At 43.1% G+C, this 25,844-nt stretch overlaps 2 protein-coding genes and 1 long non-coding RNA gene across 13 annotated transcripts in view; 2 read left to right on the plus strand and 1 right to left on the minus strand.

Annotated features, from left to right (window-relative positions):
* CRACDL (CRACD like) overlaps window positions 1-4,552 on the plus strand; it is a 69,836-nt gene extending 65,284 nt beyond the window's left edge. For 4 of the 7 annotated variants that reach the window (XM_064408111.1, XM_064408109.1, XM_064408110.1 and 1 more), the window contains one exon: window positions 637-4,177. In XM_064408111.1, the coding sequence (XP_064264181.1) occupies window positions 637-782 (146 nt within the window). In that variant the 3' untranslated portion in view covers window positions 783-4,177. Of the gene's footprint in view, window positions 1-636 lie in introns of all 7 variants that reach the window. The other 3 variants (XM_064408113.1, XM_064408112.1, XM_064408107.1) reach the window with 3 other exon arrangements.
* Window positions 4,211-16,365, minus strand: LOC135293676 (uncharacterized). Of its 2 annotated transcripts, none has more exons than XR_010355797.1 (3): window positions 16,284-16,365; window positions 10,802-10,894; window positions 4,211-5,697 (listed from the first exon to the last, which is right to left on the minus strand). It is a non-coding gene; the product is annotated as an uncharacterized LOC135293676 (long non-coding RNA). The 2 variants fall into 2 exon arrangements; XR_010355798.1 differs by having other exon boundaries at window positions 4,211-10,513.
* Window positions 16,366-16,532: 167 nt separating this feature from the next.
* The window catches only part of MGAT4A (alpha-1,3-mannosyl-glycoprotein 4-beta-N-acetylglucosaminyltransferase A), a 77,422-nt gene continuing 68,110 nt past the window's right edge, over window positions 16,533-25,844 (plus strand). Inside the window, exons 1-3 of one of the 4 annotated variants that reach the window (XM_064408115.1) lie at window positions 17,503-19,238; window positions 19,754-19,849; window positions 20,518-20,832. In XM_064408115.1, coding sequence (XP_064264185.1) covers window positions 20,739-20,832 — 94 coding nt within the window. In that variant the 5' untranslated portion in view covers window positions 17,503-19,238; window positions 19,754-19,849; window positions 20,518-20,738. Of the gene's footprint in view, window positions 16,657-17,502; window positions 19,239-19,753; window positions 19,850-20,517; window positions 20,833-25,844 lie in introns of those variants that run through there. The other 3 variants (XM_064408116.1, XM_064408114.1, XM_064408117.1) reach the window with 3 other exon arrangements.

Raw genomic sequence — 25,844 nt, forward strand, 5'->3', positions numbered from 1 at the left:
AAACAAAAGAGTAAGAAGGGGTAGCCAAAAACTTGTGTTGCAAGAAATGCGAATCAAGAACTCCAGGCCCTTTCCCAGGACAGAGGCCCAAATGCACTACCCCAGTGTAAAATGTAAACAAAAATATTTACAATAGCATTCAATTTCAATGTGACTTCCTCAGCAAGCTGAGGAATGGTGCAATCACAGACTGTCTGACCATCAGTCCTCCCACAATGAGTTTGTTGTAAATCTGTTTGGTAAATTCAAATTTGAAAGCAGGGCAGAAGTTTTGAAGTAATAAAATTCCTGTGAGCTGGGGGCTGAGTAAAGGAGGAATTCACACACGAATACCTTATCTAATGAAAAGACTCTCTCTTCTCTGGCCTGGGTGTTAACATAGGGCACAACAAGGAATCCAGGTCATCATGTTGAGTTTTGGTAAATTTAGGAATCAAAATATATTAGTGATGAGAAAAACATTGTATTATTTAGAGCACAGAATGGTAATTTTCTCAATAACTTATGGCACAAGCAGCTTCCATGTGAAATGTAAAGATTTTCTACCACAGGGCAAGGCATGGGAAATACTTAATAAAATAGAGTGCTTAGTTGCTCAGCAGGTAAGTGTAAAATGTCCATGTGCTTTATTCCCAGTAGCTCCATCACCTGCACTGGTGGATAAGGAGGAAATAAGCCACTTGAAGAAAGGCAGTAATGCTGCTCCCAATCAGCCATCGTGGATGGAGCTGGCCAAAAAGAAGTCTCAAGCTTGGAGTGATATGCCGCAGATTATAAAATAGAATGAGGCAAACAGGGAGCATCTTTCATAATTAAGTCAACTACTTAACTGAACTCCTACAGACCAGCAAATCACAGTGAAGAATCTTTTGATACAGAAGGGTTTTATTATACAGCTGTGGAGAAAGTGTGCAATAGGTGCAGTCAAAAAGTTTACCTTCAATTTTGTAGCAATCAGAATTGCAATGGCAATGGATTACTTAAATTATGCTAAGGGCATACTTACACTTTGGAAAATAAAACTTTTGCCTTATGTATTTTCTGCTTTTACTGATGTTTGTATCCAAACAGGATCTTTGCTAAACTTTGCTGAACTTCTGTTGTTGCTGGAAAATTCTATTTGTTATGGTTTTCTCTGTTTGCAATTATAAATTGTGCACTTACATCCTGATTCTCTTGATGTGTTTCACTGGAATCATGTGACACCCTTTCTACCAAAGCTGTTAGGCCCATGGAGGTATTCCTGAATAGCTGCTAGTGAGCACTCCATTCAAATGTGTTGCTTGAGCTGCAGGTTTGCCTAGCTAAGCCAGTGGTACAGTTTCTGGGGTTAGGTTGCATTTCAGGAGGCACAAATATGCACATTTATGTGTGACCATGAAAAAAATTCCTCAGTTCTTTCTGTGAGCAACCTGGGTTGCACAGTGCTTTCAAGCAGGTGAGTAGTAGGGGAATGGAACTGCAGTTGGAAGCTCAGCAATGAATTCACAGTTGCTTTCCTACCTGGATTCATCTGGCTGCAACTGGCTTTCCTTCCTGTGAAACCTCATGCCGAGTCAGGTATTAGTAACAATGGTCAATATGAATTTAATTAAAAATTAAGAACTGAAAATCCTGGAGCTAAAGTTCAAACTGAAATGCTGGGAAAAACTGTGAATTTCATCACAGTGCCAGCTTCACATATCACCCCCCACATAATCTTAATTCCTCTCATTAAAAACCAGCAACATACAGATAGCATGTCTGTACTTGACTGCCTTTATGTAACATCCTTGTGCTCATTGGCCTGAGCCTCCCCCGCCAGTTTGTGACTCCCACTCATGAAGTCTCCTCAGCTCTTCACCTTCGCTTGTTTAACAAGATTGACAAGATAAATCATTTACTGCTGATTGACTGAAACTACTCTGAACATATTTTAACACTTCCTTATGAGTTACAGTAGCAAAGAACAAACCCTGTGATGCCCCACTGCTAAGACAAGTATTTAATTTTCTGTATGCATGGGTGAAGTCCGACCTTAGCACTGCAATCCCTGGGTTTATTTATGTTTATATTAGCAGTTTTGTTTTTATTATCACATTACATTCTCTTTGGAAAAATGTGGGGAGACTTTAGGAAATATAGGATTTTCTAGCACCTGTGTTTGCAGTTTTGAAATCTTGTCTTCTCTACATAGGCAGGAAGGAAAACCTGAGCCCTCTTGGTAATGACAACTGCATTTAGTAATGAATAAAGAAACAGAGAGTTGAGTGAATATCCAAGGCGCTGTTAAAGGTTTTCAGTCAGGCTGTCTTTCATTGGTAAAAACAGGAGGAGGAAAAGCTAGTTTTGTGTTTGCAGAGCCTTAGGAGAGCCAGTGAGCCTGCATTGCTGTCGGGCTCAGCCTGCATGGCTGCTGGGTCCTGGATGGGCCCAGACCTGCTGCAGCCCATCACAGAGCTGGCAGTAGCACCAACCCAAACAGGGTTCTGCCAGCTGTCCCAGGGATTTCTTTCTCCTTCCTGCAGGTGGCAAAAGGCAGTGTGAGACACCTGCTGAAATCACAAGGGCAGGCAGCTCTCTGTCAAACACATCCACACCAGAAATGGTAACTTAATTACAGGACATGCAGCCTTGGGCTCACTTGCCCGAAGGTTGGTTGTGCAAAAAATTTTCCCGCTTCTCCCCCATGAGCAAGCATGCACAGTCCTTAATCTCAAGTGATATATTTTTTTGGTTTTGGTATTAATATTCTAGGACCTACACTAGAAATAGACACATTTTTGAGATACATTAAAATTGTCTTAACTCCCCCTCTTTTCAAAACACCCATTCTGAAATAAATAACTAATTAGCAAAAAGTGTAATGTTAAGATATACCATTACCTTTTGTAGCAATCCTGAAAGAAATCCCAGTTTCTCTATTTAAGGAATATAACATGTTAAAAAAAGACCAAATTTGTACTCTCTAATTATTGCTGCCCCATGAATGGGTTTTCAGGAAATGTAGTTAAAAGTACATTCTGTCTTTATACAATTCCCTCCCAGTTTAAAACAATTAAAACTGCAAGAACCTTTGCAATCAGTCGTCTTCATATTCTCCCACCACTGCAATGGCCTTGGCCTTTGTGCAAGAGAAGCCACTTGGCTACTTGAACCTCTGATAAGACAGCCAGGGGAATTTTTATTTTCTCACAGTGTTGTTCTGTCTCCAGATTTCTAAGAAAAAGGGTCATGCAAGTAGGACTTGCTATAGGCATCCTGCAGTAGGTAGGCAAAAAATAGTTTTAGAACTCATGTATTTTTCTTTGGTGAAATGGCTCATTTGTGGAAATAGAAAGATGTAAATAAAAATATAGTCCTCTCCTCTGTATGAACAGTGAGTTATGTTTCACACTTGATGCCACCAGAAAAGCCTTTCAGATCTGATCAGCTTTCCTGAGGACATCATTATACTTTACTTTTCCATCTGAGAGGCAATATGACTAACTCAGGCTGATCCATTTTACTCAGGCAGTTGCAATATATATTGTTGGAATATAACATCTAACAGGGAAATTAAATGTAAAAATTCACCTTTTGTTCATGACTCATGCACATAAAGTAACAGAGTTGAAATTACAGTCAAAGAACAACAACAAAATGGACTTGACAAATAGAAGTTTCCTTTTCCAGAAGTGCTGCATGAGACATCTTTGGCTTTCTGTTTAATGAGCAAGGTGCCTTCCCAGCAGTGAAAGGCTTCACATAATGCAAATGAAATCATCTATCAGGCATTTTTCAGCACAAAAGCCCTAAATTTGATGATTTATGCAGTTAACTAGTTGGAATACCCTAATCAGCTACCTCCCAATGATTAGTAACTTTATGTTAAAAAAAACCCAAAACAGCTAAATTATTATAAATGGACAGTGAAGTGCAATTTTTTAAGGCCAAAATATCCCTCAGTCTTTACTTTGATATGGTGTTTTGCACTGTTCTGCCTTTGACAATAAAAACTGTTGCATTTGTTTTCAAGATGAAGAGGAACATAAAATCTTGTTCCAGTGAAAAAATCCAGCAGCAGTGTAGCAAGCAGCTTGCTGTAATTTTGCAATGCTATTAATTCTGTCTTAGTCTCAAGGAGCACAATAAACTTGCCAAAATGTTTGCTTTGTATACATGATGAGCCCTTTGCTGTGGGTAACAAAGGTTTAATTATAGGGTTTTGTGTTTGTGGTTAGAAGGTAACTTTTGTACTGTTACAGAGCCCAAAGAAGCCCCAGTGTGAACACTGGGCAGTGCTGTGTGTCTGTAAAAACCCCAAGGGGGAAGGTAACCCTGTGTGATCCTGCACAATGGGTCTGCCTGGGATTAACTCCTGTAGGAGAAGGCATTTCAGCTCCAGTGGGGCACAGCTCTCACTCAGGCTTACATACTCCCAACGTTTGCCAAGATACTCAAAAAGTGACAGAAAACACTGAGGTTTTGTAGTGTGGGATCTTTTATTGTCTGACTTCACAAAATAAAAACCACATATAGATTTTTTACGGATTATTACTCCCAGATAATTCTGTGCATGATGTTTCACTTTGAAACTGGGGACTGATGGGACATGTATTTACAGACCGTTCAGACCTTCTTGCTTTGCAGTATCTTGCAGCACCTTTGCTGCAGATTCTCTCTATGCACACTGGCTGTATTCCCAGAAGAAAACCACTGTAGCTTACTTAAGGCAACTTAAATGGAGATCATTCTGGGAAATGCTGACCTATCTCCCTCTCCAGGATCCCAAATCTCTCTCTTAAGAATTGTTAGGAATGCAGCTAAGAGCATATAAATATTACTGAAGCAAAGTGATTGAAGATAATTTTCCTTCCTTCCATCTCACTCACCATCACACTGAATACTTTCACTGTTGATTTCTTTTTGCTTTGTTCATTTACCTATGCAAATAAGTATGAAATGATGTATTTTGCAGGTTCATAATTCCATTGAAGCAGATTCAAGGTTGCTGAGAAAAGTAGTGTGATATCTTAACTCATTGTAACCAGTAGTCTCCACTTTTTTTTCAAATATGTCTTGTTTTCTCAAGTTTAGAATTGACATGTAAATTATTACCCTGCCTTTGAGAGTCAGTTCTTCCTGAGAAACCTCTAATTAAAAAAAGAAAAAAGAAATAATTCCCTGTTCACTGTCTACTAAAAAATGACCCTTTGAACCAATGGGTCCTGCAACAATTGCCAGCATGTGGCTTCTACACTGGCACTTGTCACCCATGCTGGCAGCTCTGGGACAAGGCAAACAGGCCACCTATGCTGCTCTTGGGCCAAGCAGCAGAAAACCATGGCCCCATCAGAGACAGTGAGGAAGCAGAGGAGTCCTTCAAGACCCTCCTCTTGCCCACCACAATCTGTGCTGCCCTCCCCAGCCAGCAGCTGGTACCAGAACACGCTGAGGTGAGGCCAACATTTACACATCTCTGGGGTCCCACTCCAGTCATGGGACTGTTTGTGCAGGTGGCAGTCCAAGGTGCTGTGAAGATTTCAACACTCCATCTGAAATGAGCAGTTGCTGAACTGCAGAGCCAAGTGTGTCCCAAAGTCAGGCTCTGGTCATTGTGTTTCCCAAAGAAATCCTATTTCCAAAGTATTTGTTATTCCTCCACCCCAAATTTAACAAGACTACCAGTAAATACCTCCAAGTTATTGCCTCCACTGAAGAACCAAGGAGAACTGTCTGGAAAAAGCAGAGGAAAACAACCAGAGTTAGGACAAGAGAAGAATTCAGTTAATAACCCTTCAGGAAAATAAAAGCCACCTTTCTCAGCAGAAATAACAGACTCCTATTTAATAAGCTGTTGGCTCATCCCCTCTGCACTCAGCACCGGAGATAATTTTGATGGGCAGGCTGCCTGCAGACAAGGCTGCAGAATAAGGTCCTGAGCCTGTCCAGGCAAAACAGACATCATCTTCCCCATCTAGCCACTCCTTGAAACAAGACTTGCCTTCTTTTAACTCCTCTGCCTCTTCCTGCAGCACTCACCTCAAGTACACAGAAGGGATTGCTTTTTGCTTAATGAAGCCTCTAGGTTGGCTTATGCCTTTATGTTGAACAACAACAATGAGAGTCCCAAGTAAGACAAGTCATGGCACTAGTCACTCCCTGGCCCCCAACCTTGTGGCACTGCAAAGCTTCTTCAGTAAATGCAGCTCCAGTGCTCACAGGATGTGCTCCAGCACCTGATATGCTGCCTGTGCTTTTGGGCAGCATGGCAGTGTGTTGGGCACAGCCTGGCTACGGTGCTGCTACAGTCTTGGACGGAAGAAAAGCCACACAAAGTAAAGAAGGTTGAGCTAGAGATAACAGAGGGAACCTTTCCACCTCAACTGGGAATTCTGACTGCCCAGTTTCCTTGCTGCTTCCTCCTCTATGATTTTCTGTTTATTTTCCATGTGTGCTGAAGCAGCCCAGAGCAAGCTGCCTGCCACCCAAGGGTGCCTTGTGTTTCTGCAGCATCAGATCCAGCTGCTGAACTTTGTCCAGCAGCAGAGTGCAGGGCACTTCCAATGGTGGGTGTGCTGTCAGCTGCTCACCAGAGAGCCTTTGAATTGCCTTTTCATGCCCCAGCTTTCTCAATTAAAGTGAGAATATATTTTATTTTACCTTGGGGTTACGGAAAAGAGACTGGGGAGGCAGATTTAGATTTGTGACCTACTGCCCTAAAGCAGGATGGGAAGGAAGGTTTTGCTTTGGCTGAGGAAGAATGCAGTGTTTGCTGTCAGAGCCTGTTTATGTGGGCCCAGGTTTTCATGTGGTGAAAGCAGAGGGTGGTTATTCCAGCAGATAGACTTGTGCTGCTTTCCCTGATTGCTTTATCCTTTTGCACAAACACCTTCCCAAATTCACCTGCCAAAGTCAGCCATCCCCTCACCACGTCCTGGGTGACAGGACCCCTGGCACCATGCCACAAAACAGTAATGCTCAGACTGAGCCCTGCAAATTACACAAATGGTATTGGAGCAGGAGAGGTGGTTTCCTTGGCTGCTGTTATTGAATTGATGGACAAAAAGGAAGCCTCTTAACTATATGCATGTTGCAGAAATTGGCTTGAGTAATGTAGAGTTCTTGTTAGCAAGTAGCAGATGAGTTTCAGAGAGGGCAGAAGGGCACAAGCTTAATTTCTTGCATAACGTTATTGAAATACAACTGAAGTATAAAGTTAAATTTAATAGAGAGGATAAAAAACCTCAATCTTGCCCAAATAAAATAAAATAACCTTTCCATTTTTATGCTTCTCTCATATGCAAGCTCATAATTTCAAATTATAAAAATATTTTACTTTAGAGATGAATGCTTGTTTCCAGGACATAAGACATATTTCCTCTTAATTTAGTGGGCAATTGTTCCTTTAACTGAGAAACAATCTCTGGTCCTGAATTCTGCCTTCCTTTCAAACAACCTAATACAATTTGGAGCTTTTACACTTGGGCAAAATTGACTATTGTGATCAAATTGGAGTCCAGTGGGTGACAGCCAGGATCTGTCTCTTCCTCTGCAGCCTCCAAATTTTACTTTCTTGAAAGAACCTCTGCATCTTGCCTTGTGCTGGGATATCCCAACGCATTTGTCAACTTCAGTCTACTCCGACCATTCATTTTAGGGGAATTTTTGTACAAAGAGTCCTGAGACTGAGATCCAAACTGGTCACTCTTCCCTATCAGCAAGCACTGGTGCAGAAATGCTGCAGGAGCATTCCCTATGCCATCAAGGCAGATGTTTTTTCATTATGTGCCTCTGGCTACTTCACTAGACCCTGTTTTGCTTTCTTCCAGCCTGTTAGACTAGAGGAACCCTATTCCAGGTGCCACTGAAATGTGTGCCTGTCACCTGGCTTGAGGGCCCAGGCGCCTTCCAATGGGCAGCATGTTGGAGCAGGAGCCTGCAGACGCCTTTCCCAGGCTGCAGCACCACGTGTAGGGCTCCAGCTGACCCCAAATTTTACCTTCATGGACAAAAGGCTCACTTCAGCTGGCTCAATATAATTGATCCAGTCTTCTCAAAATGTTATGTATTGATTAAAGAGTGAATTAAGCCATTGAATTCTGACTCCCTGACCCCTCCAAGTTACAGCAGCTGAACTGTTACACTTTTAATTGTCTTCTGCTTGGTTGCACATAGGAGTTCATGCTGGTGGTTGCCTTGATTGGGGACCTACTCTGGAATGGCATATTTTGATTACTGTAGATGCAGCTACTTGCTTTTTTCTGACTAATACATTTCATGAATCTTCCCTGCTGTTAATAAACATAGTGGTGTTTAATTATTGAGACATTTCACAAAAATGCTTTTGAGAGGAAGACAATTTTTATGTTCTGCCTAAATAATTAAACATTATGCAAATGTTTGCAACCCCAGAATTCTGGTTATGCAAAACAATATTTGGATGATGGTCATGTTTGCACACTGAGTTAGTATTATTGGGCTGTAATTAGCAGTAGATACAGTATGAAAAATATAAACAGGTTCTAATGAAACAGGATGGGTGCAATGGCAAGACTGAGAGCCAGGCTGCAGCCACGCTCTGCGAGAAGGAAATCAGTGTTTCCCCCAAGGACCATCTCAGCTGGGCTCCCTGGCCAGCCCCAGGCTCACACTCTTGCACTTGGCAACCTCACCTAAATGCAGAGGGAAAAGGAGACACAGCCTGCAGCACGGGAGAGACAGGGAGGAAAGCCACTGCTTTCCAGACAAGTCCATGTTGCCTGTGCCAAATGTGAACCTCTCTGATTTGTCCTTGCCTTTACCCTCCTTCAGCTCTGACAGTCAGGGAAAACTCCCAGTCCTTGGTGGTTTTAAAGTTTAATTATCCATTAACAGGAGTCATCCTTGGAACATGTTGCTACACATGTGGCCTAACTCCTTACCTGTAATTACCTTACAAAACAAAGGACTGCATGTGTCAGTCTTGTCATTTATTACAGCTCTGTTTCTCCCAGCATAGGGATAACAGCAGTATTATGCATGACATGCAATATACCAGTGATACAGCTGTTGCAATTATCAAACTCATCATCACCAACATGGTACCACCCTAAGAAAGGATTTATTAATTGCTCAGTGTGCTCCATCTGCCAGTGGTACTCAACACCTTTGATTGGAGTCTGCTCCTGACCCCTGTCCCGTTCACTCTCATTTCCTGCACATTTGGTGGGTGGAATTAGCATTTGCCCACATGGCAGCACAGCACATGGGATCACACTAGAAGCTGTCACTATGAAAAGAACTTTTTGGGACTAAAATACAATATAAACACATTGCTCTTAAACTGCTGGTTTCCCTTTGTATGCCAGGAGAGTAATCTGCATGCAATTGAGAGGAGGCTGAACACCTACTTTTGCAAGTGGAGATGTAAATCTAAAGCTTCTTTCAAATCAGTGAAGAAAGGGAATACACTGCTTCATTAAAAAATGTATGTCCTCACTGTCCTTCCTGGGGGAGGAAGCTGCCTGATAGTCCCAAAGCTCTTGCATCATTACTATAATTTTGGTGCCTGTTGGAGCTGCAGCAGTGCAGTGTAGGTAGCTTATTGCTACCTACAATGTGGTATTACAGCTATATGGTTAGGGCTCCTGTCTGACTGAGGTTCACTTCTCCTCTTCCTGAAATTATGGGATAAAAAGTCCTAAGACCTAGGAAATTGCACTCATTATTTCTAAATGCTGCAAAGAATGCTCCTGTGCTATCTATGTTTTCCTTGCCACCTACCATCCTCCACTACTGCTTGGATAACTACAGGTTTGCTTTATAGGGAGGAGATGGGATTCTAAATTGGCAGAAAGATAACACTCAAATGAAAGAAACATCACTAAAGCCTTTAAGGCCAGTAAGAATGACTTAATACAGCCTGGATCCCTGCTGTGATAGGGCAAAGCATGAGATCTTTTCATTACAGAAGAGCAACAGCTCTTCTGGTTTAAATGGAGAGTGGCTTTGATAATTATTTTCAGTGCTGCAGTTCACAGGCTCACAGCGATTATCTTGACATTTGATGTGTCTTGGAAGAAGAGAAGTTAATGTTAATGATATGTACTACAGGTTGAACAAGGGGCTCTAAAGGTATAAATTCTCCTACTCCTTCACCCCCCACACCAAATCGCCTGCTGACAGAATCACTTGGGCATAAACCTCAGGTTCAAGCAGCAGACCTCATCCTCTCCAGGCTGGATTTGAGCCCATGGTCCATGGCCCTGCTGTGCTGTGGAATGACTTGCACAGCAAATACATTGTTCAGGGCAAAATTTAGAGCAGGCAGATGGATGAGGAGACCAAAAACCCCTTACCAACCATTAGGGATCAACTGGATTTAAACATTTTACCCATATCTGATGGGATGGTGCTGGATATGATTAGAAGAGTGCAAGCTTCAGGGGCATGCTTTGTCAAGGTGCTCATGAATCTGTCTCTTCTTCTTCCACTCATACCAGTTTTAATGGGATCAACCACTTCTGCCTGCTCTCCACAATACTGGCACAGCATTATGACAGCAGAGCAGCTGGGGAAGACAGGAGAGTGGCACGGGATCAGAGCAGCAGCTGTGGTGAGGAAGGCACAAGAGGAAATGTTCTGCTGCTTTGCCCCTTGAGGTGATGCTGACTTAGGTGCTGGTGGGCCACTGCTGTTAGTGCAAATCTTCACCCAGCCATCATCCCCAGCATCAGGTTCCACTGTTTGGACTGGGAATTAGGTCACTAGGCATGAATGCACACTGCTAGAGTCATTCATGGACATGCAGCCTGATCCATCCTTGAAAACATTCCATTATTGACTTGTTGCTACCCACCTCCCAGCTGATCTTTTGCTGTGAGAAGGAATCTTCATTCCCTGCCCTGTGCTGTCTCTAGTCACAGAAAATGTTCATCCTAGTGCTCTCTCTCTGTAAAGAAAGAGGTCAGGTCAGCATGAGGAAGCACAGGAAGCTTTCCCTTGCTCCTCCATCTGTAGAGCTCTTGTCTTAATGAGGCTTTTCTCAGGCTATCGACCCCCATCAGAAACAGAATACAAAGTGAAGGGATGTGGCAACAAATGCTTTATTCCAGTTTGGTCTGCAAGAGATGTCCAGATCTGCCATTCAGCCAGCAGTGGAAGGAAAAGACATTCACTCTCCAGACACCTCCTGAGTGACAGGGCAAGTGTAAGAGGGAGCTACTTGCCCCAGAGTTAGATCTTAGCCAGTAGCCTGGTGCCTGGTTTTGACTCTTTAATATCTGGTTCTAACAAAGTGGATTGAACCATGCCCTGAATAACCCCACATTCCTCTGCAAGAAGGATTGGTGAAGAGGAGGAAGGCTGGGTTAGACAAGAACAGAGATGAGACAAAGAAAGTGATGCAAAGACTAACGTGCAACCAGCCCACTCTTTGGCAGGAGAGCCTGTACCAGAAGTCTGGAGTACAAAGTTTTATAGTTCTTGCCCCTAGGCAGTCAGTTATTTAGATTGGCATTGTTTTTGCAAATTTTAGATCAGTCTTTACAAATTTTCACATCTTTAGAAAATACGCTAGAGCCTTAACTGCGCAGTATTCAAGAAGGTATTTGGGCATTTGCAGTGAGTGGAGCTAAAAACCATTAGAGTTGGTAACAATTCTGCACAACATAATTAAGAGTTATAGAGGGGACACAGACTGTCTTTCAAAGCTATCAGTGAGACAATATGCTGGATTTTGACAGACCCTTCTAAAATATCTTATCTTTTGCCTGTGCAAGTTGCCTTGGATTCTTTTGCCGTGCTGTCTGGACCTATATTCAGTTTTTCTAAGAAAGAGTGAGTCAGATCTTTTCAAGAAGAAACCTTCAGAAAACCACACTTGCTGAGGACCTAGTTCAGACTTCCCTTCAACTGCAGCTTCCTGGCCATCAGTGGATCAGCCACCAAGTTACCCTGAGGTAATTACAGGAGCCACCTTCTCTATGTTTTGCTTACAATGAAGATGTCCAGTGTGTGAAGTCTACTTATCAAAACTTCCCTGAACATTTTTCTTCTAATTGTACAAGAGCAGTACCACAAAGCAGGCAACTGGAAAACGAGTTGGCCATCAAAATCCTTAATTCTTCATGTGATTTCCTTTCACTTGGACTATCTCTTCCATATAAGTGTATTTGACTGCTCTTTACCCAGACACTGGACCTCAGCTACCATCAACAATATTGGCACACTATGAACTTCACAGTTTCCAGGTTTATGTTTATGTAACAGTACAAATGCATTTAAAAGCCTCTGCCTTCAGAAAGAGATGAATAAATGTAAATGTTCATCACCTTTGAGCATATGGCAGAGGCATTTGCAGCTCTGACAGGGAATGACAGTGATGTCGGGGTGAGGGTAAAGAAACACAGACTCAATGATCTTAATGGTCTTTCTCAACCTAAATGATTCCATGATTCTCTAAGTTTAGAGACCAACCTCTGTTCCTACCTTCCCAAAAGACTTCTCAGGCAGATTATTTGCTCTCTCTCACTCCTCAGTTTTTATCTTGTCAAAGTGGAACAACAATCTACCTACTGGAAGGGATCACACCTGATTTCTGAGTGAAACAGCTCTGCGTGAAGATGCACCATCACAACATAGAAGATTATTTCATAATGTTATCACAAAGAATACAGTAAAGATTATCTAAATGTGGCATTTTATGGCTACTAAGCATTTGTATATATAATTGTATTTCAGTATGATTTTCCAATTTTCCATGTCCTTTTTCTTGTTGAGTATTAGTGCTACAACAGCTGCTACACCAGCCATGAACTCTACATCTAGCAGCTTTGTGTATAAAATAAGTTTAGAATACTACAAACCAAAACCTGTATTTTGCAAACTACCTCAGCAACTGAGGCATTCATTTGTTTCAGTTTACATCTACAAAACTGGAATGAGATCTGAATTTGCATGAGCATGAAATCTGCCTGTGAGATGGGAAAACCTTCTCTATTCTCATACTGTTTAACCTACTCACAGGAAGGGGATGGGAAAGCTCCCCTTCTTCCTCCCTTCCCTCCACATGAGCCTGGCCTCCTCCTGTCCTGCCATGGTGCTGGGTGAGGGCCTCAGATCCCTCCTGTGCTGTGCCATGACCTGAAGCCCAGCTCCTCAGCGCTCTGGGTATAAGAACATGGCTGAAGGGCAGTTGGCTTTTCCTTGCCCCATCCATGTACTGCAGGGATGGCACGTGGCCTTAAGTAGGAGCCAGCCTGGCCACAGAGCAGTTGCAGGGGCAGTGGGCAACCGTGGCCAGTCCTGTGATACACATTGGGTGTATTCGTGCTCCTCTTTCTTCACTGTTGATATGGGAGTATGGAAAAGGCCCAGCAAAATAGTTTCTCTGAGCAAGGTGCTCAGCTAACATAAAGCAAAAAAGATATGGTCATGAAAGGTTTACAATTGAAAAAGGAAAAACTGAGGTTAAATGGAGGTAGAAGCACAGAAAGGAATTTGCTTTGTTGAAAAACAGGGCTAAGTGGCAGGCTGGGAATAAATCCTTTCTCTAAGAGAGAATTCAATTTTTGGTTGGGAAATGCTGACAATTTTCAGATGGCCATTTTTCAGCCAAACAACCATTCAGATTTTTGCTGCCACTGCCAAGCACTTCTACCTATTTTGAATCTTTCTCAGTGCCTGAGAAAGCCAGAACATGAACACAGTGAAATGCAAGAACAACAACAGTTGCTGAGCTTCTGAAGGAGTCAGGAAAATGCTTGGATAAAACAGGATCTAGAGCCAATGAATAGAAACAGCTCTATAGAAGTTGGCTGCCCAGGTGTGCAGCCTCTGCAGCATATATGAAATTGTGGCAGGCCTGGAGCATCTTTTACCAATTTGTCTTTACTCTGATAGTTAGGTAATACCTTAACAAAAATCTCTCAGCATGAAGTCTTCCCTCTGTTGAAATATGATTATTCATTTCTCGCTTGTGTTTTTGCCTGCTGGTATAGAATAGCAAGTTTCTTGTTTGGCTATTTTTTTTTTTCAGCAACCAAAGCTGGAATACTAGGGATTTAAACTTCCTGTATTTTTAAAATTTTATTTTCTCCCCTCAGGTCTCCCCTGTTAAGGCTGTTACAGTGTATGTACCTTACACATGCATTTAAATACAATTTTGGGAGTTTTGGATTGCTTAATCATCTCCCATTTCAGACAGATACTCCAGTTGAACAGCAGTGGCTGCAGGATGCAAGAATAACTCACCAGGAAGAATGAATTTAGAAAATTGCTGGCATTAAATATTGTTCAGGCCTAAAAGGAGGCTGCCATCTTCACCAGAAGTAAGGGATGTTTCAGTGTGCCTGCCCCAACTCCTTTCCACCGGCAGCTCCAGCACTTCCTTCACTGTGCACTCTGTCCATGCATCAAGCAGTGGAATATGCCAAGAGGCATTTGATTATTGCTGTAGCAGGTCAGATGAGGGCAATGTGGATTTACCCCCCCCAGTTTTGAACTTTGCCTTCTTTCTCAGGAAAGAAGCTAACTCAAGAGGATGACTGCCAGAGGAACAACTACATTACATGCACTCTATTGTTTGGGGAAATTAATAGTTAATTGGACACTGCCAAGCTCCAGTCAGTAAACCTTCCTAATGTAAACGTCCAGTCAGTGAAAGGACAAAAAGTAGGAAGGCTCAGACAGTCCCTGTGAAATATATGCCATTATACTCATCTTGTAACAGTCTTTTCTTCAGCAGACTAAGCTCTCCTGACAAAAGGACTTTTATCTGAAAATGTCTCTGCCAGTTTTTTTTTCCCAGCACAGAAATGCAAAAATTCATATCCCTAAGCAGCACTAATCTATTAGATGCAAACAATGGTGCCTCTAATGTTGGGATCTCTACAGAAATTCTGCCTGTGTGCATGAGGATGGGCAGCATGCTCTAATTTTTATTTGAAAGTTATTGTGCTAAATTTGTTTTTCAATAAAAAATCCACTTCATTCCACTTCTTTGTAAAAGGGAGGACTGAAGCACACATTTACATAATAAATTCTCACCACTCAATGAGTAAAATCACAGAACAGCCTGGATGTCAAGACCTTGCAAACTTCTCCTGAGCTTCTTTATTGCGATCTGCCTGCATTGCCACCAGACCCTCTTTGAAATCCTTGAGAAAGACAGAAAAATCACTGAAGGCTACTGTGCAGGTACCCAAATGTGTAAAAATACTGTAATGTGTTGAAGCACTGTTAAGAAAACACGAAAGCATATGGAAACTTGTTAAATGTCACTCTGCAGACAGAACAACTTGCAAGATTTTTCCACAGTTTCTAAAGTTCTAGTGGGGAACTATCCCACTACATCCAGCGTAAAACCCTTAATGGAGAACAAAACTCCACAGATTTCCCAGAGAAGTTATTGATGCCCCAACCCTGGCAGTGTTCAAGGCCAGGTTAGATGGGACTTGGAACAACCTGGTCTAGTGGAAGGTATCCCTGACCATGGCTAGGGGCCTTGGACCTAGATCATCTTTAATACAACCTATTCTATGATTCTAGAATTCCATGGAGATTAAAAAGATATTCTATGGACTTTGAAGTAGGTGGCAGGTAAGCACAGAAGGGGAAGAAATCAAGTCCGTGAAAAGGATTGAACATTGCCAGCCAGTTAGCAGCACATGTCAAGAGCAGAGCTCTTGTGAGGTAGATGGGACCCTGCCCTAAGCATGCCATCTGATTTAAAGTTTTCAGACCCTAAAAAACGCATGGAATTCCTGGAACACATGAAACAAACCACTGAAGACAGGGGATTACTTACAGAGCAGCAGCATCATGACCCTAAATAGTGAACCCACAGAGCAAAGCTGCCACTGACTGTCTCTCAGTGATGGCACAGTGCGGGAACCTCCGGAGCACAGCGGGCTGCCTTTCCCACCCACACGGCCGTACCTGCGCGGCCACCCCGGGGCGGCCCACACGCCGCTGCCCGGGCACCGCCTGCCCAGGGCGGGACAAAGCACACAGGGCTCCTTTCACTGCCGTGAAGCAACAGCCCGCTCTTTAATTTCGACAGCTCCCAATCCAAGCTCCGGGAGGTGTTTATTAGCAGGGTATGAACTCAACGGTGAAATTCAGGACTGTGACTCCTTGTAAGCGGTGAGCCAGCAGGTCACACGGGACACCGATACGTGTGGCTTGCGCGGCACTGACAGGCAGCTGGAGAAACACCCACGTAGTGGGCTAGGGGCTCAGCCCTGGCCCAAGATCAGAGGGCACCTCACCAGGGGGCAATAAGCACCCAAGCGCTGGCGCAGCTAAGCCTTTCCCGGGGCTCTCCCGGAGTCACAAACCTCCAAGAGCGGCTCCAAAAAAGGGAACACGCCGCCGCAAGCAGCACTCCAAAACACCACCCCCGCTCCCGGCTCCCGCCGCAGCCGCTGAGGGAGGCTTTGCGAGACAGCGCCATTTATAGCCGCGGCCGAAGAGAGTGACAGGCAGCCCAGCCAATGAGTGGCGCCATCCGCGGCGGCGCCCATTGGCGGTGCCGGCGGGTGGGCGGGGCGGGGCTCCGCGCGCTCCATGGCGCTCGGGGCGGGGGGCGGGCGCCGGGGCTGGGCGCGCCGCTGACGCGGGGGGCGGGCGGGGAAGGGGAGCGAGAGCCCCGGCGGAGCCCGCACAGCCCCCGCGCCCCGCGGGTCCGCCGTGCCGGAGCGCCGCGCACAGGTGAGGACGGCAGCGGCGGTCAGCGCGCCCCGCTGCCCCTGCGCGCCCCGCGCCCCTGCGGACCGCCGGCTCGGCTCCGGGGGGAGTCCGGGGACGGGCGGCTCTGCTCGCCCTCAGGAGCGGCAGCACGGCGGAGGCGCTTCCCCTCCCCGCGGGTCTCTGCGGTGTCGCCGGAGGGAGGCTGGGGGCCGTCCTGCTCCGCCATCTGCCCGCCCGCTCTTCTCTGCGCTCCCGTGCACCTGCGTGGCGGTGCGGGGAGCACCGGCCGCTCCTCCGCAGGACTTGCTGCCGCCCTCTCCCTTGGCCCGCCGCTCGGGGCTGCCCGCGGGGCTCCGGGGCAGAGCGGCGCTGCGCCCTCTCCCTCGGCTGCTGGGGTGCCTGGGGGATACCCCGCTCCCCAGCCTTCCTCCTGGCCGCGCGCGGGGATCGCAGGGCGTTCGGCGGAGTTTGCAGTTTCCTGTGCCGGCTCCTTCCCCCGCAGCCTCGCCGCGATGCCCCGGGCGCCGCGCAGCTCCCCGGACCGGCGCTCTCCCTCCCCGCCTCCCTCCGTCCCCGTCAGCTCTCGCCCTCTGCCGCCCGGCAGAGCTGGCGGCTCCCGGTGCCCGTCACCCCCCCGCTTTTTCGCTTCCCCGACGAGATAGCTGCGACCGCGGCGGAGGGACCGCGGGCAGGTCCTGACTAACTCGCACGGCGCAGCCGATGCCCTTCCCCGGGCGTGAGGGCTGCGCGATGCCGGGGCGCGGGTGGCGGCGGCCGGCTGCGCGCCGCGGCTGTGGGGGAGCGTGCCAGTGGAAATACGGCGGAAAAACCCCTGTTTAGCAGGTCCCCGCCGCCTTCGCCTTTTAGCTGCCGCTTCCTCACGGGCCGTTCTTCATGAGCAGCCTTTTCAGAGCAGCCGTGCTAGCGCGGTAGGTGATTTCGCACCCTCCCGGCAGGATGGGGTCTGGCTCATCCTCTCGGAAGTCTGGCGCGCTTCGTGCTGTGATCCCGCACCATCCAACCCCTCAGCAGCTATGTGAAGAGCCTTTGCAGGCGCACTGGAGTGTATCAGTTTTTATGGTTTGCGGTTGGGAATATGCTTTGTATGTATTTTGGGAGTGTCTGGATGCAAGCAGAAACTTCTTGGTTTATTTAAGACGTGATTCAGTAGGGTTCTGCTCCGCATCCGAGAGGTGCCGGCACCTTCAGCACCCTTGGCCTCCAGCATCCAGCCGGGTCATTCCCTTCCGTCTGCAGGGGAAAAGGTTCGGGTCATAATGGTGCTGGCAAATTTCATAGGCTTCATCTGTCTGGTTATACCCTATCATACTGTCATCTCAAACTGGATTACCCCTCAGTTAAATTTGTTTGGATTGTGCTGTAAATTATTGAACAAACCTAAAGTGACCACCTGGGACTTAAATAATTTATGTGCAACTACACATGTGTTTCTGCTGGTTTAGCTATATTACATTTTTAAAAGCTGGAACATGTCTGGTTTATGCATGGCCTTGTTGTATGCAGTTTGATATAGTGAAAAGCTTAAATAATCATCTAAGTACTGCTGAGCTGTAGCTGAGCTGCTGGTGCCTGTGGTTACAACACCCGAAGAGAAGGATGAAAGCAGAACCAGCCAACTCAAACTCATGATAGTTATTGATTTGACACAATGTTGTGCATACTGACTGCTGGTTGAATCAGGTTGCTACTGTTCCTTTCACTTTTTTGTTTTCTGAATTTTTTCTGATTCTGTTTTTGAGGATTCAGATAGCACAGTGAGAGGCCCTGATCGCAACATCTTGATTTTGTTGCAGCAAATGTAAAAATTATGCCTGTGTTTTCTGGAAAGGCAGACGGTTCCTTGCATTATCAGATAATATTTCTACTCGCCTGGTTGCCCTCTCTTGTTTGCACGTTGGAGCAGCTGCCAGTTGCCGTCCCTGGGATAATCCCTCTAGCCTGCAGCCTGGTCCTTTGTGCACACCTGAGCTGCTCCAAAGAGCTCTGTCTGATGCTAAAATCATGGGGAAGCTAAGTAATAGTTTCAGGATACTGAGACAGGATAACAGCATTCTTGCTTCAGAGAAACTTCATCTGATTTGAGCTGTTAGTCTTGGTATCCTAGTCACTTACTCTGGTAGTTTGGGGATCACGTGAATTTCCTAAATTCACATAGTTTCCTTACAAAACTCTGGGACTTGGGATTTTTGCATCTCCTTGCTATTAAAGTTCATCAAGACAATTATCATTGCCCATACTTCTGGCTTTTATTATGTCCCTCTCCCATTCAGAATGCTGGTACTGATGATATTTCTTGGCATTCTGTGCTCTCTGTGTTAGCTCTTTATAGGTGTCTCAGTTGTCTTTATCTCTCATTGTGTTGAGCTTGGGTTTCTCATATTGAAAGGCGTTTTGCAGTTCTTTCTATTCCAGTTCATTATTTTGTTTCTCACTGAATTTTACCATCCACTGTGTCTGCTTCCCATGTACTTGCATTTGTTCCCTTCCTCATAGGTACTGTGGGCCTTCTGAGTTAATGTTTAAAGCCACAAACCTATCTGTGCATGAAGTTCCTCAAATAGAGCACGTTACTGGCATTATAGGTGAGGTAACTGTGGTCCAAAGGTAAACACTTCCAGTAATCTAGATGATGTGACTGAGATTTGAACACAAGAGCGTGTGGTTCTGCAACTTTATTGATCATTTCCATTCTTTTGTTAACCAATCTTGTTGGTTATGCCTTGTTTTGTGGGCCCTTTGGTAGAGGTAATGTGTGCTGTGATAGATGCTTGGGAAGAATAGTTCAAATTGGACTGGAATCTCTTGGTGCTGTAATAATAAAGAGTGGAGTTTTTTCCCCTGTTGTTCTGAATGCAGCAAGGCAAGAAGGTGACAGAGACTGCTTCCAAAGAAAATGCAGAACAAGTTATTTATTGCTGAGTAACATACTTGTATCAGATATAGTTTATAGTGGGGGAAAAACTTGGCAGTGCCTTGAAAGAATGTTGTCTGCTAATGTTTGACTACTGTAGAGATGATTTAATACTTTGAAAACCTCTTCCCTCTCTTTTAAAGTTGGTTTATTTATTGCCCTGTATACTCTCTTTGTCTTGCTTAGGACAGTGTGATTAACACAACTGGCTGTGTTTGGCTAGTTGATGATTATCTAATACCAGGATGTGGAACCTTCCTGAGGGATAAAACTGAACTGTAGGTAACTTAGGTTTTATCTTTATGCCTATGTGGTATAGAGGAGCAAACCATGGTTTTTTGGGGGCTTCTGGGTTGATGCCAGTTGGTATGGATTGAGCAGTCTCTGCATGTGGGAGTGTGGTCTGTGCTTTAAATGCAAATGAGATAGGGAAAAAATGGTTGTGGATGGATCAAATCCTCTTGCACTGAGCAAAGATGAGAGATGTAGGTTTGTACACGGTGTTCAAAGCTCTGGTCTCTCAACTCGCTGGAGACGGTTCTGCTCCTGGAGTTCCATGAGACCCACTGATTTCAGAGGGGTTTTGTTGAAGTGAGGTCTTAGGAGTGGGGCCTTGAGTTACTGCATCCTGAAAGCAGCTTTTGTATCAGTTTGACACCTGCCAGGTGACACATGACCTTCCCTTGAGTTGAGAATCAAATTGTAATGGTGGTGGTGTGTGTGTTTGTCCTTTGGTGACCAAATTCCTGTGGAATACAGCTCCCCCAGATGCAAACAGTCTTAGGAAAGGCACACATTAATCTAAAAAGTTCTATTCTCTGAGCCAAGACTGAGGCAGTGAGAGGGTGGTGCACCTAAGACACAGCAAAGATGTAGTATATTTTGGTTCTTGGGGGACTCTTCTAAGTATTTTTGGCATAATCTGTTAACATTTTGTTTCCTTTAAACAGGACTAGAAGAATAAAGAGAAGCTGGATTGATGAGAACTATAAGAAAGCGTACAGCAGTTTGGAATGGATTGATTTGTGATACATCTGATATGTGAGAGCTACATTTTGTGTTGCTGTTGTCCAGCTGCTGCTGGAGTACTTCAGCTGACTTCATTGCAGCAAGCCCAAGTGCTACGTCCTCTCCACTAGCAGAACATAAGCAAGTGTGATGCTGAAATGAGATGAGGCTCCGAAATGGAACTGTGGCCACCGTGTTAGTTTTCATCACTACTTTCCTCAGTTTGTCCTGGTATACTGCATGGCAAAATGGGAAAGGTAAGGAAAAAGCTCCAACACCTGATCACCTTCATGTGGCTGCATTTCTGTGTGCTGCTGCTGTAGGTTAGCAATCTCTAAATTGCTTGTTGACTGGCTCTTCTACAGAAGGTACTGCCTTGGTGAGAAATAAACACTTGCTAGTAAGTTCAGGAAAATTAACTTTGAGTGGTCCTCATTTAAAAAGTGAAAAAACAAGGATACCTTAAAAACAAGTGCTGCACTTGGAGGAATGGGCTGGTCAAGACTGGGGAGTTGTAGTTCGATTTTTTTTTTTTTTTGTTTCCTGGTTTATGGTTGTTGGAGAAACATATGTTTGTTTTTGGTTGGTGGTTTATTTATTTATTTTCGTGTGTAACATATGGCCAATGGACCCAACTAGAGAATGTTATTTTTGGTTCTGCTTTCTGTCTTCCCTGGTGATTTGCTGATGGCAGTGGCAAACTGCCAATCAGCATTGTTGAAAGACTTTTATTGCTGTCTTAAAAAAAAAATTAAAATATTTTTTGTTAAAGTACCATGTAAAAAGTGAAATAAAATGATGAAATTCACGAGATAATAGGAAATGCATCTATTAAAATAACGAGAAATTTTATAAAATACTTAAGTAACTGTTTGGTATAGAAGACTTTCATCTGTTCATATATCTTTGATCTTAGTGCACTCCCTGTGAACCCTGAAAAATTCAGTTTTTCTGAGGGTTGAGATTGTTTATGAAAGTAAGGTGATTTGATTTTGTCCTTCAGTAAAGCAAATAAACTTGTTCAGCAATGTTTTCTAGAAGAAGAAAGGATTGTTTTTTTATGTTATAAACGTCTGATCTCTTGAAAAATAGTAGACTGTCCTTCAAAGATCAAGTAATGTTAAAACTAATAATCATCTTCAGTGGTTATTTGTTCTGATTGTTCTGCAGAAAATCTTATTTTCAGTTGTGCCTCAAGTCCAATTAGAGGAAGCTGAGGTTTTCCAGGAATACTGTCTGTTGTAGCATGGCCAACTATAAAGTATAAAAGAAGCAGATGAGTTCTGTGGCATGCTGATTTTTTTTTTTCCACTGGACACTTGTGGAAGAAGCAGATGCTTTGTGGTGTGATCTCTGCTGTAGCAGTTGGTTGGTGGGCTACCCTTCTGAATGCAAGCAGCAGGAAGAATGTCAGGTTCTCAAGGTTATGGTAACATATAGAATTTTTGATTAGTCAACAAAAGCATAGATGTGGCTAAGACAAGAAAAGGGTGTCTGAATGGCACTGGAAGTAGTACTTTCTTCATTTTGACTGCTAACCAATTCAGTAGTTACATTTTTACTAATTTCTTCCTTAAGAAATTAGTAAGAATTTTGTTCTCGCTTCAGCAAAGATATGTTTCTATGAAATTCTTCCAAATGTGTTTTTCTTTCTTACCTGATATAGGACTTACAAGTCTCGTTCTCTTTTGTCAAAGCATGACACAAAGAAAAGTCTCTGCTAAATCAACAAAAGCCTGCCATTTGGGGAGTATAGGATATATGGCACTTTGCCACAATTTAAGCTTTTGTTAGTTGGACTGCTCTGTTTTTTTATACTTTCGTTTTCCATCTGAATGCTTAAAATCAATACTTTCTTAATGCTGGTATAAAAGTTCTGCATTTATCTTCTTCAAGATCTTGCTGTTGAGCATTAAGATGGTAGTTTGTGAAATAAAAATCAGTGTAATAGGACATGAGTAATTTCTTAATTAATCATAAATCACAGTTATGAAACTAAGGTCTAAATAATATTGTTCAAGAGACATTTATATATAGAACATTGTTTTTTAATTTGTTCACAGGTTATTCAAAATCAAAACAGATTTGAGTTAATTCAGTACCACATTTTCAATCAATGCACTATGGAAAGGTTTCAGAAACTGATGATAAATATTTGCTAAAGTTATTTTTTCCAGTTCAATGTAATTTTATAGCCTTGTGGGATGGTATTTTAATTGATAATGTTTTCATTACAAAATTTTGAGTGGCTAAGTTAGAAACAAACATCACTTGCTGTTCCCATTCATTGAAAGGCTGTGGGGTGTCACATTTTTTGATTTTTTTTATTGCATTTAGATTCGTGTAGGTATTTGTCAATCTTTGGACTGCAAATGAAATCTGCTGTTAGAAAGAAAATGCTATTTTGCACTTTCTTAAAGAAAAAGCTACCCCTCTCACATTGCTCAGTGATAACTAAAACAAACTCTGCTTTTTAAAGCAGAAGCATAATGCTTCTTTTTTTTTTAACTACCCTAATCAGTTTTCAAGTGATTAATTTTAATTTAGAAACTAAGATCTTGGATAATTGTCCCTTAAAATGCACCATCATTTGTAGAATACCAATTAGACTGGGATGATATGATATTTTTGTAGATTATACCTTTGTCTAGTAAATATATGTGGACTTAGTCCATGCAAAATAGGATTGAGACACTTCTAAGTGATACAGACTTCTAAGGCACAAAAGTTTGTCTCAGCAGAACAATGCTTTACAAACTTTAAGATATGCTGAGAAGTTGTCAGGAGATGAAGGAAATATTCTGTTTGAAGTGCCATTGCTGTATCTTACCAGAGGTTTGATTATATGAATAACATTTCACAAGTCATATATTGCTATTTGCATGAAATGGCCAATTATATGATTTTGCTTTTAAAATAACTGTGTTTGAAGAAGGTTGACTGACATACCTTCAGTCATTGGAGAGAGTCTTCAAAATTAATCCAAGGTCTTTGTTGCTTTCTGGACTTCTGGACAGTGTAGAAGCACTGGTGTTGTAAGGAAGCAGTACAAGTCCTGAATGCACCCAGGAAAGATCTCTCCTGGGGGATTCTTGCAAATCAGTTGAAAGACCACTTTCTAGGGTTTAAAATGTGCTATGGTTAGCATGAATGAAGTACATGTTGGAAATGGAATGTTAAAAAATGCTGATTACTGTGGTGTGCAGAAGAAACACTTTTAAAGGATCTGCAGTCACTTCACATTCACAATTAGTTCAGTGTAAGACATCCTTGAGTTCCTCTTAAAACTGAGCTCTTATGCAAGGAATAACTTTGTGCTTAATACCATCTCTTCTGACTGAATTGTGTTTTCTGGTTCTACTGACCTGCTCAGGGTCACTGTCTTCACCACCTCATTTGTGAGCTCTAGAAATGTGAGCTCTAGGGTTTTTTTACCCTGAAGATACTGCTCTTAAGAAGATCAAACCAGTACAGAACAGTACTGCATACCTATTAGACCAGTCACAAAATTTACATCAAAGCAGTTGTGTGCTATGTAAAATGTGTAATTTTGATGTTTTTTTCTTTATTGTGACTTTTGGTCTGAATACATAATGTTCCAGGAAGAGCCCTGTGCTCCATAATGCTAAAGAACCTCCCCTTCTTGGATCAACAAACTTCCTGATGGCTGTGGAAATTGAGAAGGAAGATAAATACTTTACTGAATTAGTGCAGGCATAGTAGGATGGAATTCAAGTATTTATTCATTTAAAGTATGTGACTTTTATTCTCTGTCAAAGACAGTTGTTGGCAGTGTCTTGCATCACTTCTAGGAGATGTTTGGCTACTTGAAGTGTTGAGAACAGATACTGCAATATCTATTGTGAAAACCTGATGCAATTTAGTCCTTCAGAATTGGCTAAACTGTGTCGTTTTCACAGCACCCTGAAACCATTAGTGTATTTAACCATTCTCCTTTAATGATGAAGAATTGGTTTAAGAACTTCTGGATTTCAATTCATCCAGGGGTGTTGTCATAACTGCAGGATTTCCTCACTACATGGGGATGGCTTATTTTGGTACACCAATACAAATTCCCATGTGAAGACCTCCAGGAAATCTTATGAGATACTTATCTAGCTTCCTGGTTCACTGAACAGTCACTCATGCTTAGGTAATGAAGGTTGAATGTGGGTTTTTTTAAGCATGAAGTTTTCTCTTGTTTGAGGAGAAAATGTCCTGGGCTTTATAATAAAAATGTCATCTCTCCTCTGTCTGTTTTTGCAAAATTAGAATTGCAGTGCTGATTCTCAGCCACAATAGTCTTAAGTGTTCAAAAACATCTAAACTTAGCAAGGATAACAAAACCTAACTGTGACTAAAACAAAAAACCTCAGCCAGGGGTGGCTAATTTTGGAGTAAGAAGCAGCAATATTTATCCCCGGAGGAAAAAGAGTCCTACAGGAAGAGCCACAGAGGAAACAAGGTGAAGAGGACAGAATCTGTCCTATCTATCTATCTATCTATGAATCTATCTATCTTTCCTCTTGGCAGTAGTTGTGCAATATTCTCATTAAGAAAGGGTGAAAAATCTGAGATACATGTATTTTGCAACTATAACCCACCTTAGTTTCTACATGGATCCTAGGAGAAGCTGTTATGCAGGTAAATGCTGCTACAGACTTCTGTCTGCATGTTCTAATCTTCGGAGTTAGACACTCATTTCCCACTGATGTGCGAGTTAAGACCAACCAACCAAAAAAGTTAAATGGACTGCAAACTAGGAGGAGTAAAGGCAGGGGAAGGGAAGGGACAGGCTGGGATGCTAAAGTGGAAAGTGCTTATAACAATTTAGGCCTGTTGGAAGAAGAAGGGGTCTTTCATTTCTGTTAAATAGAAGGAAAATGTTGGTTTCCTTTGGAAATTCTGTTACATATCTTCCAGGAGCTGAAATTAAAGGAAATAAGAATTTCCTTGTTCTTTTTAACACCAGCACATGAATGTTGTTCTGTTCTTTATCTAAAATAAACTTCAAGCTTGTTTTCAACAAGAAATTGGCCTATAGCTTACTGATACTAAAAATAGTTTTATTTCATTAAAGCTAATCAGGAATGTAGGTTTGGTTACTGGTAGTGAACACCCTGTCCTGGGTGAATAATACAGAATATACAGAGCTGTATAGCTGTTGAGGTGGGACAGTATTTAGGTCTGCAGCATCTTTGTGTCTGTCTTATGAGTGCTGCGGGAGAGCTCCTCTGGCAGCAGTGATTTTTGGAGAACTGCAGTGAAA

The sequence above is a fragment of the Passer domesticus genome, chromosome 2 (genome assembly GCF_036417665.1).
Source record: "Passer domesticus isolate bPasDom1 chromosome 2, bPasDom1.hap1, whole genome shotgun sequence".
Classification (NCBI taxonomy): Eukaryota; Metazoa; Chordata; class Aves; order Passeriformes; family Passeridae; genus Passer; species Passer domesticus.